Source organism: Uranotaenia lowii, chromosome 3, assembly GCF_029784155.1.
Source record: "Uranotaenia lowii strain MFRU-FL chromosome 3, ASM2978415v1, whole genome shotgun sequence".
Classification (NCBI taxonomy): Eukaryota; Metazoa; Arthropoda; class Insecta; order Diptera; family Culicidae; genus Uranotaenia; species Uranotaenia lowii.
In genome coordinates this window covers 99,047,389-99,065,428 of record NC_073693.1, presented here as the reverse complement: position 1 = coordinate 99,065,428, position 18,040 = coordinate 99,047,389, and the positions used below count along the sequence as shown (strand labels likewise).

The following is an 18,040-nucleotide window of genomic DNA, read 5'->3' as shown; positions in this document are numbered from 1 at the left end:
TGAATGAAGAGTTTATAAGTTAAACCAAGGCCGTGCGAACGGGGGGGGTTTTAGGGGTTTAACCCCCCCCCATAGAGATTTTTTCCAAGTAATATTTTCAGCGTAGTATCGAAAAATTACACATTAAATGGTATTTAAAAATAAGTGTTAACACGCAAGTCTAAAATTTGGCTCGCCTCCGGCGGAATTTACTCTTGAATTTCAAGACTATACATTTAATTTTACGACACTATATTCCGTTCATGAATTGATACTTATTTTTAATTGTAAATTTCGATTAATCTTTTGTATTGAAACTATTAATTTGAATCACAAGAACCCTACCTTGTCTTTAGTGTAGAAGTGTAACCAAACAAGTACAGAGTTTGAAACGAACCATTTGAACTTCAAAATTCATTAATCGAACAGTAGTCTTATACATCGACAAGTTGGAAACTATGTAACAAGCGTTTTACTTTCACAGAATTAGCAAAAAAAATCTAAAATCTAATACCCTTTACTCTATTACTAAAAATTTAATTGAAATAGAATCATTTATGTCTTCCAAATTGTTGTGCTGATATGAAATTTTGTTCAATAAATCAATTTCAGTCTCAATTATATATTGTTTTTGTTTTTCTCAGCATCACATTTGAGCAAGCTTTGATAAATTACACAGGCCAAAAATTTAAAACGTAATTTTGACTAATTTGGGCGCCCTGAATCAAAATATGTAATTTTTCTATCAGCTTTTGTCATTGAAATAACTTTTCAAAACAGGTCAAAATTATTTAAGAAAGCAAAACTCGAAAACAAAAACATAACATTTTGAAATAAAAGATTTGAATCAATCATCGACTTTCATCAAGACTTCAAGTCACTGAGTTCTGCTATAAAAGTTATAGAAGTTTTCTATTTGATTACTTTTTCTCATCTAACGAATTTGTAAAGAAGTTTTAAACCAAATGGAATTTGGTTCTGACAATAATGTCAAAATTACTTGCAATTAGAGATGTACCGAATAGTGGTATTCGGCGAACGGCCGAATACCGATTATTAATCTTTTCAACTATTCGGCCAAACGAATATTCTATTGAGTTTTCAATGAAAAATCCTTTGGCGATTATTCAAATGCTTTCTATTTTTTCATATTTATGCCCCTCATGTTTTGTAGTCGATTATTTTCAACCAGATGATATTATCTGGTGATGTATTACAAGAAATTTTTTTAAGTAGGGGTCTTCCTGATTTTTAAAATGTCACCAATAATTGAAAAGACATCGGATGACTTGTCGCTTCTAGGGCGTTTATCACCAAAAAAGGTTGCGTTCCTGTGAAATGATAAAACATGTGGAAACAGGTGCCAAGCTATTTAAAATTGCTTCTCTGATATTGAATTAGATGAAGGTCGAATTTGAGCATGATATCTTTAAAATAGTTGTTGAAAAGATAGATGATCTTTAACCTTAAGCATAAAATACTTTTAACCACACGTATCCAGACGGTCAGGCATTCAGAACGATTTTTGAAAAAATAAAATAAAATAAAAAAGGGCAAAACTAATGTATAATTTGCAATTTTTTGAAAAATTGAACACAAAATCTAAAACATTTTGAAGAGGAATTTGAGCTTTTTATTTGGTTTAGCAAATAATCTGAATAAACCCCAGCAAAACTCGGGAAGTATTAAACAACATCTGGACATCCCGGCCAGATTTGACTATTCTGGATTCTTTACTGGATTTGTGGGCAAGCCTATCCAGAAAATCTGGAATAAACTATAATCAAAGTATAAAGCGATACCGTTCAGCATTCTTCTGTATGATCTTCAATGAAAGATACGCGGATACACCTTAGATATTTTGCTGAAACCATAAATTTTTAATGATTGTGTAGCTGCTACAACATTACTATTGGATGTTTTATAAATTATCCAAAATTTATTTAAAAAATTTACAAGTCTGTAGTAGATATTCGGCCTATTCGACCTATTCGGCCGAATACTTAGCTCTACTATTCGGCTTAACGGGGTTTCGGCGATATTCGGCGCCGAATATTCGGCTGACCGTAAATTCGGTACATCTCTACTTGCAATGATATTTTTCCCAAGTTTTAAAAATTGTTGAATATTTCTTTTTTAGAACATGCATCATCTCCATCATCAAAACATTATTTCTTATTTGAATGAAATATAATAAACGAAATCAGAATCAGATTTCTTCTTAAATGTAGGTTTGATAGTTAAAAAGTTATCAATGATTGATTTCACTCAAAACTGACACATTTTAAAAGTTTATATAATCAAAACTAAATGTGCTAGTTCAAATTTGACAAAAGATTTGAGTTCAGAATGCTCAAATCTACCAAATCAATCTATAAATTATAAGCACTAAAATTCTATTCCCTTGAGTTATAAATTAAATTCTATAAATAAGTTTCTATAATGGCAAATCGTTTTTATTGAAAAAAAAATCCTTCTTTAATGTTATAAACTCCATCATTTTCAACTTCATATTTTTTTTAATTTTCAAATGATTTAACCAAATTTTATAGTACAGATTTTTGATTTTTTTTAAATAAATTTATCGAATTTTAAAGACAAGCTATTTAAATTTTAAGAAATAATCTCGATAAGTTTGTCTATGTTTTTCAATTTCGATTTTTTTTTTATTTTAAAACCATAAACTTGATTCACATTTCAAATCGTGATAATTTTTTTCAAATTCAAAACACTTTATCATGGTTAATGTTTTACCTGATCTGAAATTTATGTCAGGATTCAGATTTTGTTTAAGTCTTTGTTACGGAAATATTTATTCCAAATTTGAAAACTAAACTGCTTAAAAAACATTTTGAAGCAAATTTCTAGTTCAGTCTAAAGAACATCATTTTGAAAGTTTATCATTGACTTCCCGAAAATATCATTGATTTGAAACTTTCATAGTGATTTTTGGAAATTTTGATTTTTTTTTATCAGTAAAATTTATTGTTTTGTGAGTTTGTGGGATAATTATGAGTAAGAGAATGGTTATGAATTCATTTTCATGTTAGTTGTGTAATTTTGGTATTATTATTATTTTTAGCTTAATTTGAATTTTGAAAACCCCCCCCATGAACGAGTCCTTCGCACGGGCCTGAGTTAAACTAACTTATGTCAAAGTTTCATCAAAAATATCAGCTGTGAAAAATCGCAGTCTTGCAAAATTGAAAGTTTGTGCCCTGCTCTGCGCGATTTTTTTTTTTTTGAACGCGACTTTATGGAACACATTCATTCTTTTTTCAACGCAAAGTGGAACAGAGTTCAGCCGAAATTGAATCAAAATTAAGTGTTGATACAGAAAAAAATGAAATTGAATATAGTTAGCATTTTGTCAAAGAGTGTTCAAATTACCAAATCTGATCGTTCGTCGTAAGTTCGTCGCCAGGCGTCAACCACTTCAAAACCACAATTCAAACCCACTTCTTTTAAATCCTCAAAACATGAACTGGAGATATTGTTTCGGCTTGGAATTCGACCAGAGAACAGATAAGTATTTGAATACAATTCGCGCCAAATTTGGATAAAAACGCATTGATGTTTTGGCTCTTCTTAGTAAGATGTTTTTTTAGTGGGTTACATTAGACGACGAGCGTGTTAAATTGAAACAAACTTGAAACCATATTGAATCAAAACAAGGTCAAATTTAAGTATAAATTTAATAAAAGTAAAATCAAAGCTCAGAGAGAGTTAATTCAAGTTATGTTAATAGATGCAAAGTTAAAAATTGAGTCTTCATTAATTGAAACTTTAGTTTAGTTTGACCAAAACTAAGTCTTAATAAGGGGTCTAAGTTATAAAAAAAATTTGCCCGAAAGAAAAACAAAATTCAAAAATATAGAATAAATCAATTCTAGCTAAGTTGAAATGGTATCGATTTATGCCAAAACTAAACCAAATGTTTTTTTTTCATAATAAAACTCAGTTTAGTTGCAATCACCAGATTTTCTTTCCTACATATTAGTTCGAACGAAAACTGCAAACTTTTTGTAAATATATGGAAAATTGCACTACACAACAGGCTGTAACTCTTGTTTTCTCGAAAGTAGCTTTGATGAGCTCATACCTCTTTGACTCCGAGTGCCTCAACTTCAACTTCTTTAAAAAAAAAACAAGACTAATATTCGAAACTTGGGGAACATCAGTGTCGTGATTGATGCATTAAGTTGTGCCTCAACTTCTCTTTTAACTATTTAATTTTATCCTACTCGCAAAAAACATCTACGCTTTTCAACAACACTTTAGTGACTGGCTTTTACTTGATTGATACCGATTTATCAACTCTCAGAGAAATTCTCCAAATTGAACTAGCACTCATCTAAATCGTCGTGGTCTTTTATCCAAACCAAGGTTGCCAACATTATTTTTCAAAAATCAGGGATATGAGAAATAAAAATCAAGATGCACGGTTTAACGGAAATTTCGGTCAAAGTGAGGAACTTTTTTTACTTTTTGGTCGTCAATCCACATTTTGACCTCCACCAATAATGTCTTTCATGCAGTTCCTTACTACCCATTTTTCATCATATTAACAAAAATAAGAGAAAATCAGGATTATTTCCAAAAATCGGGGGAAACGGAAGCTTATCAGGTTGGGCCTCCAAAAATCAGGCAAATCCTAAAAAATCAGGCACATTGGCATCACTGATCCAAACAGCATTTTTCACTCATGATTACACTCAGTAAATTTTCTCATCTTACTGCACAGTTGTCAGTCTTCTTTCTGATGTTGATTAGAACATTTTCAGATGTAACAAGTGTTTACAAAAAATAATCATGCATTTTTTCCTTGAAGATTACTTTTAATATAATTGATATTCATGATATGATTATTGAGTTTTGGATTTATCATAATATGATTATTATATTTTATCAATTTACTTTTAACTTTTTTATAACTTTCCATATTCTCTAAAATCAGATTTGCTTTCAATCTTTCCTAATTCATCCTGAACGAAATTCAAATAAATCTCACCAAAAAACGCACCACTTTCTTTTGTGAATAACTTTTGATTACCTACGAGTTTTTTTCGGTGGTGGTTCTTTTTTCGAGCAAATACAAGCTTTAGAAGCACACAATAATTCAGTTCAACAGATATTTCTCCTGAGCTTAACAACTCCCAACAACGATTGACCAGGAAAAGCAATTGAAAGATCCAAACAACTGATTACCGAGTTGCCGGAAGAAATTACAAATCCTTCATTGACAGTTTGCCGTCTGCCGGATCACCTTCACCCAAGTTCTGCTGCGTTGTGTGTCTGCAGCAGTGTTATTGTAGATGCTCTAAAACCAGATGAAAATCAGACCGCAAAGCCCACGGCTATCAATTGAATTAAACACAGAGATCGCCCAAGCTCGAGCTGGCTGGCTTTAAGCGGCAGCAACTTTCGAGTCTACTCTAGATCTCGGAAAGTGTCATTAGTTTTGCAAATCGCTATGTGGGAGGCAAAATTAGATCAAAACAAGGTAGATAGCAAGCTATAGACTTCTCCACATTGATCCTCTGTCTGCGCCACGACGAAAGATGGAGTCGGGGGCGTCGATCAGCAATCAATCTTTTCGGTTGAATTTTACGATTCCAAGCCGGATTGACGACCGATTGAGCGATCGATCAATTTTCGTCAATCGGAAGAAATCTCTTGATTTACTACCGCACATTACCCGGTCTCAGTTAGATTGGCGTTAATAAATACATCTCAATTTAGCCATGTGTACATAACCTAGCTTAGCTTCCTCCTCCTCCAACGCCAGATTAGGCCAAACAAACGTTCGGGTACGACTTTGGGAAGGCCGGTTTTGAATTCCCATTCATCCATTCCTCGATCCATGTGGTGGCGCAAATGAGGCGTGGGTTTTCCAGAGCACGCTGCTTGCTGTTAGCGAAAACTATACGCAAATGGCACTTGTTTACCCCATCTGGTTGTGAATTTGTGCCTGTTTGGTGCTGCCTTCTACACTGTCAAAGTTGATTTATAATTTAGTAAAGGATCTTGTCGTTTTTTTTTTTAATTCAAAAAACAGATTTTTAAAATATGAAATGTTTTTTTATGAATTTGCCTAATACACATAACCGTTAAAGATGACACTTGAACTTGCAGAATTATAGGACAATTTCATAAAAAAAACGGTCGATGCTCGTACGTGACCTTTCGACGCTACTCGGCTGCTCGTTTTGCTCAATTTAAAATGTAAATTTTGACCAGCTGTTTGGAGTTTATCGTTATTATTAGATTATTAGGCCTTTGGAGTTCCATTTTTACGCCCACCTCAATCGGTCACCAAGATTGATTGCAGTTTTTGTCGTCAATGGACACTATTTTGGAAGCCGTCAACGTGGGCTGATTGTTGGTTTTAAAATGATTTAGGAACGAATCAAAGCTCGAAACGAGTTCCATTCAAATGGCCGTCTCTATTGATTAGAATTCATAATACATATCAACACTCATAATTTGCCATTTCTGAACATTATGAAAGGGTAGTTTTGATTATTTATGCACTCCTTAAATCATCATATGTATGCTTTTACGAATTCACTTTTCAAATCACTGCGATGTTCATCGATGCGCCTTAATTTATACAACAAATTTAAGGCTATATATTATCTTGAAGAATATAAAACAAATAACGCCTTTGTTTAGGCACCTTCTTGAAAAAAATGACATCATGTTTCAAACGAAGTTCGATCAGAAAACAATGATCTTAACACTATTTCTCCTCAATCTTCTCAACAGGAACCAAGAAGATGGAATACAAGACCAGACAGTGGCACGAGAAGTGCTTCTGCTGCTGCGTCTGCAAGACCGCCATCGGCACGAAGTCGTTCATCCCGCGGGAACAGGAGATCTACTGTGCCGGCTGCTACGAGGAGAAGTACGCCACTCGCTGCGTCAAGTGCAAGAAGGTAACCTCGGTGATTGTTTTGAGTGGATTATTCTTAATGACCTTTTCCCCCTTCAGATCATCACCAGCGGCGGCGTGACCTACAAGAACGAACCGTGGCATCGCGAGTGCTTCACCTGTTCCCACTGTCAGGTATCGCTGGCCGGGCAGCGCTTCACCAGCCGCGACGAGAAGCCGTACTGTGCCGAGTGCTTCGGGGAGCTGTTCGCCAAGAGATGCACCGCCTGTATCAAGCCAATCACCGGTAAGTAGTGAAGAGCATCTAAATTTGTTCGGGTTTTTGTTATTCAAGAGCTTAAGCCTACCATCACTAAAAAGCTAGGGTTGGTCAGCTTTCAAAGCATTGTTCAGAGTACATTGACCAAAATAATGCCCGCGATCTTTGTTCAAAGATCTCAAGTATTTCAAATGTATCGTACACAAGCTTCTAACACGATCGAATAGCAAATCCTCCAAAAATGCCGTGAACACCAAGTCCCTACGCACCATCTATTCATCGACTTCAAAGCCGCATACGACACGATCGACCGTGACGTGCGGGGTACGATTTTTAACAGATCCAGTCATCTTATCTGATTTGCCGATGACATTGATATAGCCGGCAGATCATCTGCGACGGTGAAGGAGATCTACCGCAAACTAAAAGGCGAAGCAAGAAGAATTGGGTTAGTGATTATTACGTCCAAGACGAGGTATATAATGGCCAGCGGATCCGAGACCAACCGAGCTCGCTTGTCCAGTAATATCACTGCATGAAGCATCCGTGACCAGTCAAGAACTGTGTCATGCAGAAACCCACCTCTCCATGTCTCCGATCCATCCAGGATCCGATGTTAGGGATCAAGCGATGGGTCCACCGGCCATGTTCCGAGCTGTCCCACTGGTGCTGTCAGTTGGACATCGGGGCCTCTCTGGCATGTTTCCGCACATCGGGTATGTGCCTGTACTCGTAACAGAAGATATCTTCCTCTAGCTAGACCGCGATGGGTATGACCCCCGCCACAACATCAGCAGCTACCGAGGACACCGTTCGGTATGCGCTGATCACTCGCAGGTGCATCAGCCGCTGCGCTGATGGGTCACCTGGTGGCTTGCCCGGTTTTGGCAGGAGCACTGTTGCAGTGATGACCGGAACATTTTAGGATGTTCGATGAGCGCGGCCTTCAATGCTACATTAGGGATGCCATCCGGACCCGGAGCTTTGTTCAACTGAAGGGACTTAGCGATGTCGCAGAGTTCCTCCAGCGAAATCTGCTCCTCTTCACTCGTATCCCAGTCGACTCTCGGCCATGTTACTTCCCCGTGCTGTGGAAACAGCTCGTTGACGATCTCTCGCAGTTTGTTCGGACAAGATTCCTGTGGCGCACTTCCGCTCCGCGTCTTGGCCATGACAATCCTGTAAGCGTCGCCCCAGGGGTTGTCGTTGGCGTCCTCGCAGAGTTACCTGAAATGTGCCTTTTTGCTCGCCTTGATTGCCCTGCAGAGGGCACACCTCGCAATTGCGTAGGGCACTCTTCGCTCCGCTCTCGCTGACGGGGACCTCGCTCTCTGCATATGTCGCCTAGCCCGTAGGCAGCTAGTACGCAGGTCCGCAATTTCCGTCGTCCACCAGTAGACGGGTTGCCGTCCTTCCGCTTGGCCCGTCCTTCCGCTTCCTTCCGCTTGGCCCTACTTGTCATCGTAGCGTCACATGCGCGTGCGAGTACCCCGTCAGGTTTTCCGCGGACAGGTTTTCAAAGTTCCGCTCCCTGTGTAACACTTCGACAATGACGTTCCGGTCGAATTGTGTTGTCTTCCAGAAGCGTGCTCCTGTTGTCGTACCTCTTCTACCTGCCCACGTACTTGTGCTCACTCGATATAGAATCGTAAAGTGTTCGCTATCGGTGAACGCATCGCTTACCCTCCAGTCACTTGTCCAGCCCGGACTACTGAAGGTGACGCCAATGATGGACTCGCTCCCATTCCTGTGGTAGGTCTTTGTATCGCCTACATAACCCAGGCCTACGTTCAGCCTTGCCTTGAGGTTTGTAAGGCGACTACCCCATTCTACGGCCCACGCGTTGAAGTCACCGCCTATGACAACGGGGCTCCTGCCCGATTCTGTCCATCATGACGCCGAACCTCTCCAGAGACCACCTCGGGGGGCGTAGCCGCTACAGACGAAGATCCCGTTGACCTTGGCTATCACGAAGCCTTCCTCTCCAGCAGACACTACATCTTGTATGGGGTATCTTCCTGTAACCCATACTGCCATCCGAGGTCCTGCGATACGGGTCTGCCACTAACGCCACATCCAGCTTTTTCTCAAATGCCATCTGCCGCAACAGCTGATGTGCTGAGTGGCAGTGGTTGAGGTTGAGCAGGACCACTTATATCCTCGCGAAGGTGCAGCCGACGCCTATTAAAAAGCGGGGCACCTAGGGTTGCCAGCCCTGTGTCCTCCACCGCAGTGGAGACACTTTGCGTCTTTGGTGCAACTAGCCGCCTGATGGCCGGCTTCACCGCACCGCCAACACAAGCTACTCCTATCAGTGCCCTTGCAGGCGAATGATTTGTGCCCATATTTCACACAACGGAAGCACCTTTCCGGTTGCTGGGGGATAACTATCAGGCAGATAGACCAGCCAACCTTTAACCGCCCACACACTTGATTGCTGCATATGCTGCCGAAACCGGCAGTTTCACGAAAACCACCTGTGTCCCGGATTTGGGAGACCTTTCCCGCATCCTGACCGAAATCTGGTCCGTTTCGATCTGACACAGATCCTTCAGCGCATCCTTAACCTCAACATTCGTGGCTGTCTCGTCGAGGTTTTAAACCCTGGCGATAACCGTGGTGCTAAAAGCTCGGATTTCCGCAGCATCGCCAACTATCTCCTGGGTAAGCGCACTATACTCCGCGCTTTTCATCGTTGAGCCACGTCGGAGTTCGAGGATCATCTCGCCGGAACGTATTCGGCGAATTCTCCTGACATCCCCTCCTAGGACCACCAGCCTATCGTTTGTCCTCATCTGGCGGAAGACATCGGCGTAGGTTCCCTCCGGTGCCTTCGCCACCAACGCCTCCCCCTTGTCTCTGACCCGGTTGGGTTTAGCTTTGGCCTTTTTCCCTTTCGCTCAACCGTCTGCCACCCAGTTGGCGCTTCGCGAACTTCGTCTTTCCCTTCATACTTTTTTACGCCCAGATCCTGCCGGACCTAGGATCCCGGGCACGCTTTTTCAAGGTTCCTAGCCTCGTCTCTCCGGGAGACCCTCTTTTCCGCTTGCCGTTTCCGGCAAACTCATCTCCGCCGTCCGTCTACACGCAGACGCTGACCTTCTTCGGTCAAATGGTATCCGCCTGCAGAGATTTCACCACATCTTCACGTGCCTTCTTGCGGCACTCCGGTGCAATGAGCAGGTTCACCACATTAACGAACATCGCCATCACGTTGGTGAGTTTCTCCCGCATTTCCTTGTGGATGTTAGACTTCTTTCTAACACAATCCACAAGATCCTGCATACCCGCCATTGCCACCGCTAGCTCCGCAGGAGTCTCAGGGTCCTGAAGCTTCGGAGAGCTTAGGAGTTCCTCGACTTCCGCTCCGGCGAGTTTCCTAACCGGCGAGCGCCTTAATCCATCCCTGCCGAACGGATTGGGACAGTCGTCCTTCTCCGCCTCACTCACTTCCTTCCGTATTTTATTTTCTTCATATTTGATCCCACGAGTCGCAAGGTAAATATACGGTCCACTTCGCCAGTGACCTTCTTAGCGCAGCAATGACTGGAATAATGTGGGGTGTGTCCTGGTGCCACACAGGCAACCGTTTGAGACTGGCGTGACTTAACCACCCGCCAGCCTTCCAGGTACGTCTGCATGATTCAGCGTTACACCTTCACCAAATGGAGTCGGTTTCCAATAGATGTTCCATGTTCATGTTCCGAATTCATGGCGAGGGTCTTCATGACAGGGGGGGGGAGGGGTGTAGTTCTCTCGGCCGTACATCTACAATAATGCAGACACTGTGGAACTACTTCGTACAGCTAATCTCCAGTATCTGCAGTCCGTAACTCGTCATCTATTGTAGCTGGCAGTCCTGAGAAAGTACTGTGACAGGTGTGAGTCCAGGATAAATCGACTCTTTACCTTATGGAAGATCACTCGCAGTTCTTGGTGAGATCAAAGGTTAGAGTTGCAATTAAGAAAGTAGGGAAGGGCTACATTGTCCCAGTGATCTCTAACATCGTTTCTGCTGGGCTTCACTTTTACGCTCTTAAAGCAGAGGCATATGTACGTTAGGATGCTACACCAGTAAACTATGAAAGGAGAAAAGAACATACGACAAGACAACAATCCTATTGACAATTTGTACGACCTGAAACTGGAACCATTTTAAAAAGTTTTCTTCTTCACTCTTTGATATTTTTTTGTTAATAACTTTACTTTTCTTTCTTCATCCCACAGGAATCGGCGGTACCCGTTTCATCTCGTTCGAGGATCGCCACTGGCACAACGACTGCTTCATCTGCGCCAACTGCAAAACGTCGCTGGTCGGCCGCGGTTTCATCACCGACGAACAGGACATCATCTGCCCGGAATGTGCCAAGCAGAAGTTGATGTAAACACCCCACGACCACGACGACAGTCGGTCTTGTAGAGAGATAAGCGACACTCACTGATCATTAAAACAAAACAAAAACACATGCAGACACCTTAATAGCACTAACACTTAACAACGAATTCGACACAGAATCAGACTTAAACTTGAAACAAAGGGTCGCAGAAACATCGAAACAAAATTATTCAACAGAAAAAAACACATGATATTCTAAAAACAATCGGAAACCAACGTGCTAGAATTTACAAAAGTGTTTTTAAAGAATCAAAATCGAAGAAACCAAACGGAACAGAACAATAGAGGCGTGAAGGTAGACGAAACAAAATAACGCAAAATTAGGCCTTCCAACAAAATGAACAACAAATAATAATTGTGTAGAGACTAGACAACACCACAGCATATAGAATGTTTAAGTACGTGTTAGTGGAAGCTGCCAAATAAGCGTGAGTGACAGGAGACAGAGAGAGTCAAGAAAAAAAACAAGCGGACGGTCGGCCATCTTGCGTGCGAGAAATGGAAAAAAAACGCTTGGCTTCGATTAGTTTCCGCACGGCGTCGCTGTTTATTTAGTGTAAGATGATTAACCTATGTTTTTAGAAGAAATCCAAATCAAAAGCGAACCAACTATTTATTTACACGAGATTTCAAGAATTATTGTACGTAGTATTTGGATTGCGCCATCTTCAAATGTGACTCCTACTCTATTGCTTCATAGTTAGAGATTTAACTTTTACGATTTTAACCTGTCCCTTTTTCATTCGTACTTCATTTTGTCCAGTATCTAATTGTATATTTTAGTAAAAACAAAACGGAACACACTTATTATCAAAACTGAAAACTAAAAAAATAAAGTATTTTTCTATGCTATTTCTGCTTGTTAAGTAATTTTATGACGAAGCAATTAGTTTTGAGATTTCGGCAATCGCTGTGACCAGCATGTGAGTTACGCAAACGAACGAATCATCAGATATGAAAAAACAAAACCACATGCACGCATACACAACGAGATTAGCGGGAACGGCCTATATTCACAAGAGTTGCCTTCATCTAGGAACAAATTACGAGAAATTACAGAGAAACAAAATATATCTATATGAGAAGAAAAATACTTAATACAAAAAATCCTATTCATTAAGGAAAGTGACAAATTTTAAAAATCATGATCGTTATAGTTTTTAAAGCTTTTAAATGGAAAAATACGATAAAAGTATTTATATAGTATAGTGAAAATGCTTTAAAGTAATCTATACATACACACATATTTAACGACGAACGCTTGTCTCCTCCCTCTTTATGTTCTATGTTAAACGTAAACTCTTGTATTGAATCAAATAAAAAAAACCCTTCGTGAATTTATTCTTCTTAGACGATCATCCAAGTCAAATAAATAATATGTTTAAAGTGAACAAGTAGATACCTTAAAACTCTAGATCTAATCAAGCTGAACAGTTACTAATCTTAACATTTAGCGTACTTTGCATAAATGAACCAAGAAACCTAAAATTGCTACGAACCAATAAAACATCAAAAGAGCCCAATCTAAAAAAACACTAGAAAAGTACATGTTACAATGCTTTTCGGTTTTTTAAAGTAGGAAAACTAGCAACTATAAATAAATAATTCAATGATCCGTTATGCTTTCCGAATATTTTTTACGTTTTTAAATCGTCAACATGGTTGGCTCATATTTATTTCTGAGATTTTATTAACAATCCTTGTACTCTCTCAGCTTGAAGAAAACCTTATTTTAGAGAACAAATTTAACATACTCCAGAAAGGAAAAAAAAAGGTTTCTGTTTCAGTTGAAGAGCTTGAAATAAAAGAAAAAACAAACATCGTCGATGAGATTAGACTATTTGTTGAATAACACATCCAGAAGATCCAGAATACATACAACAACTCGGGACATTATTTATACACAGACACACTATCATGAGAACACGCACATGAAAACAAGCGTCACACACAGACAGATACACCTCCTCCAGAAAACATCGTTATTGTGTAAGTATACCAGAAAGAAAATAAAAGAGCTCTAAATATTACATGCTAATCATTTCATCACCTCTTTGTTAAACTTAATATATATATTTTAGAAGTAATGGGATTTTTTTTACTTGAAAATAAACTGTCCTCCTCAAAATGTGTTTTTTGTTGATTGGAAAGAAATCCCTTTTTTGGAGCCACGAATAGCTGAAGGCGTTCAGAAAGACATTTACGTAAACATAAAAGTTGTTTCTCTAAAAGTTGTTCAGATTTAGAGCATGTCACTTTTTGGGTTTTTCTTGAATATTTTTATTTTCACGCAGTGCAAATTAAATATGGAAATATGGAGCCTACTGAAAAATTCTATGGCTAAAACTTTGCTCTAGAGGTAAAGCGATAAGAGTAGCGAGAAACCAGTTATAACGCTCCAAACTAAGCTTTTTTGCATGAGAATCATTTTTTATCAATTTTGAAATCAAATGCCCGGATTTCGTCACGTTTTCATAGAAAATTGCCCGGATACGTTCTGAAAAAATCCTGGCAACTTTATTATGAAGTTATCATTTAATGATAACAAAATTTTCTCACATCGTGAGATGGTTTTTTTTAAGTTTTTGATTCTCACGGAAATCTTAAAACATCGAGCAACAGATGTACAATTTTTTTACATTTTTTTATACGAACACTGTTGGTGTAAAAATATTTTTCGGATTATCACAAATTTTTTTTTAATAATTCAGTAACCAGTCTGGGCTAAAATGCATCCAATTAAAAAATCACCTTCTAAATCTCGTTTCAATATGCTGGAATATGATTGTTTTGCATCACGTGTTTGTTAATTTCAATATTTCATCCATCCAAACTTCAATTTTTATTATTTCAGTTGATAAATTTTTTTGTAGTATTTTTTACCCCTAAATGTATGCAGCACCCTTATGCTTTTTCTTTAAAAAAAATATTTTTGATATAAAAAAAAGTCTTATCTGAGGACATTAAGTGTTTAGAAGCTTTTAAAGTTTAAAAGTGTTGCATGATGCCCTAGTTGACGGTACTCAAAAAAAAAGCTGTAAAGTACTAACAGGTTAAATTGGTTGGTTTATGTGGTTGAAAAATTCAGAACCAGACCTAAATGATCAGGATTCTTAAAACTAACACGAATTATATGCAAAAAATTCAAAATCAAATTATAAAGAAATAAAGATTATAGAATTTGAACTCTGAATCAGAATTCAAATTCAAAGTTCAAATTTATATTCAGAATACAGATTTAGATTTAAGATCCAAACTTCAGGTAAAAGATTGAGATTCAGAATCATGAACCCTTATAAAGATGCGAACATTGCACGGAAAATAATAAAAAGGTAAAATTTACCGAGATAGCAAGGTGAACGCTCGTGAAAGCCAACTTCTACCTCTTCGAGGTGAAACTCACCTCACAGCGAGGTAAAATTGATCTGAATCGAGGTTGGAAATAAGGTACAATTCACCGAGAAAAAAAGTGAATCCAAAAAAGGTAGATCTTACCTCGTAGCGAGGTGAAGTTCACCTGAATTGTGCTCAATAAAAAAGTATAATTCACCTAGAAAAAAGGTAAATCCAAATAAAGTATATAAGTATATAAATAAAGGTACAATTCATCTCGAAAAAAGTAACTTTTTGCCGAATCCGTTTATTGAGGTTAAGCTGTTTTGTCGTTCAGAATTGTCAAAGTTTTGTTTCGTGCCAATATGAGAATATCGGAACCGAATGGTAATTGTTTTCTTAGATAACATTTAGTTGTGCTGGCTCTCGTCATAATATTTTGCATGAAGGGTTAACGAATTTCCACGAGCCTGGCGAAAAAAGGACTTACCTCAATAATTTTTTTAAACACGGTAATACATTTCAAAAATAATGATGAAAAATCTCAATTTACTTCAAATAAATATAAATTTTGGAATGAATTTTGTTTTCATTTTTATTGAAGAAACCAACCAAACCAACTAGCATTTACATTTTAAATCAGTGAATGAGAAAACGGTATTTTTATTATTTATTTTTGATTTATTTAAATATTGCAAACAGATACATACAATTTATACATTTGAGTTAGTACTCCAATGGCTTCGCTGGTTAAGGATTTGTAATTTATCTTAAATTCTATAATCTATGATCTAATCATGTATCAAATAATAATAAAGCGATAAAAAAAATGTACACAAATTATTAAATTGAACTAAGCAATGAAAATAACTTAAAACTAAATGAACAGTAACAAAATTACAAATATATACATGATAGAGTGTGGAGCGTGATCTGGTGAATGTGAGGTGCCCGAGAAATTGGAGAACGGTTGCCATGGACCGAGTGAATTTTAGGAAAAGTGTTGATGATACATTGGAATTAAGAAGAAATTGCTTTAGAGAATTTTTGAAATGACCATAATTGCGAAACGGACTATTATTTACTTTTTTGCTAGGTGAATGCGAAAATGCCAAAATTTACCTTTTTGCTAGGTGAATTGAAAAAAGGTAAAATTTTCCTTTTTGCAAGGTAAATGAAAAAAAATGTAAAATTTACCTATAAAGAGGGGTGGAAAAAAATCTCTTCGCAAAAAGGTAAATTTTACCTTTTTTTTATTTTCCGTGTACGTTTCGGAATTGATTTTTTTCTTTGCTGTTGACGGTAGGTGTTCAGAATAAAAATAAAGAGGATCACAAAAGCATAAATAACTAGAATGAAAATAAATATCAAGACTTCCATGTGGACATTATTCGAAACCGAAACATTAGAAACATTCCTCACATATTGTCCATGTGGTTCCTGGGAGCCTTTTCGAGAATCGCTCTTGGAATTTATCTGTACAGAATATACGCCAGAGCCCAGGGGTGGAAAACAGAAGAAAATAAAACAAAGAATAGCGCTCAGATGTTTAACAGGTAACAAATTTTGTTTTATTGGAATGCATGATCATTCTTAAAACTTTTTTTTAGCCTTTGAGAGAGTTTTCATTGAATAAGTACAAGTTTCTCCAAACTGAGCATGTCTCATCTATACAACAATAGCTTTGTTGATTTTGTATGCTTCCGGCACGTTTTTTTTTTTTTTTTTTGATAAACGATTACAAATCTTTTCAAAAAGTGCTCATTTTTCTGTCGAAAAGTAAAAAAAAAATGCTGCAGCGAACTTCAATTTGCCTGGCCTAGGCCAGAACGAAATGGCTTGTATCAAAATGAAATATGATGCCATGGAAAAACATTCTAACAAAAAAACCCCTCGTTGAAAAATAAACATTCGTTAAGTTTTTGACAGCAAATATTGGTGCCACATTTCCTGATTGTTCTTTGATTTTACTGATTTTTTTAAATAATTTGCCTGAGATTTTTTTTAAATTTGATATCACACCATGCAATACAGTTCATCTGCATTCCGCATAAGATACACATTAATTCTATTTAAACGTAATCAACAGTGTTTTAGTTTTGAATTCAGTGAATTATTTAAAATCCAATTTCTGCAATTGTATTCATCGTCTCACAATAGAGTTGTTTCTGACATTTCTTACGCACACTTGCTGAGCGTGTACAGATGAGACGGGACAAGTAACCTCAAAAACTGTCGGTACAAAAAACGAACAGTCGGTCGACACACATGGTGGTTTTTGAGGTTAATTGTCCCAAAACTGAAAAGTATTGGTGAAACAACCAGCATAATATCACCAATACTACCAGCTGCAAATAGGACTATTACAGGTACGGTCATTCTATGATACTGATATTCATGCGGAAGAATAGAGTTGTTTACAAAAGACCCAGATTTTTCTTGATCTGCTATATATATTCCAGATTTTGCCTGCCTACACGCTCTTTTTTTTAAACTCAAAATTAAGTAGTTTTGGTTCAAAACAGCACTTCGATGGCTTCCCTCAACTTTGAGTTAGACTGCCCAAGCAACCAAAAGTCGCGTTTTTACTTAAAGAAGGAACTCCGAAGTTCACATTTGGCTGAAAAAATGTTTTACGGGAACTTTAGGTGACTCTTGTCGCGTAAAAGTTACTCAGGAACTTCCATCGCCCTTTGAAAGGTTAAACTATCGATAACGCAACTTCTAGGCGCTTTCAATGGAACTTCTTTCAAGAAGGTCGATAACGTTCGCGTAACATTCCAAAACGCACCATTATGATACTTGAAGGTGTTTTACAGAACCTATATGGGAAATCTAAGCGACATGTCAAAAATGTTTTTCAAGAAGGTCGATAACGTTCGCGTAACATTCTAAAGCGCACCATTAAGATACTTGAAGGTGTTTTAAAGAACCTTTATGGGAATTCTAAGCGACATGTCAAAAATGTTTTTCAAGAAGGTCGATAACGTTCGCGTAACATTCTAAGGCGCACCATTAAGATACTTGAAGGTGTTTAAAGAACCTATATGGGAATTCTAAGCGACATGTCAAAAATATCTGTCAATTTTTGTCATGGTATTTGTTTTGTTTATATCTGTACTGATATTTACAAATGGAATTCAAGATTTTTTCGAATTTTTCTTATAAATGTTAAATA

General features: G+C 37.7%; 1 protein-coding gene across 6 annotated transcripts in view; it reads left to right on the top strand.

The window, feature by feature from the left end:
* LOC129756924 (four and a half LIM domains protein 2) overlaps positions 1-13,657 on the top strand; it is a 495,033-nt gene extending 481,376 nt beyond the window's left edge. For all 6 annotated transcript variants that reach the window (XM_055753987.1, XM_055753988.1, XM_055753990.1 and 3 more), the window contains 3 exons: positions 6,748-6,917; positions 6,974-7,160; positions 11,361-13,657. In XM_055753987.1, the coding sequence (XP_055609962.1) occupies positions 6,748-6,917; positions 6,974-7,160; positions 11,361-11,518 (515 nt within the window). In that variant the 3' untranslated portion in view covers positions 11,519-13,657. The remainder of the gene's footprint in view (positions 1-6,747; positions 6,918-6,973; positions 7,161-11,360) is intronic.
* Positions 13,658-18,040: the final 4,383 nt, after the last annotated feature.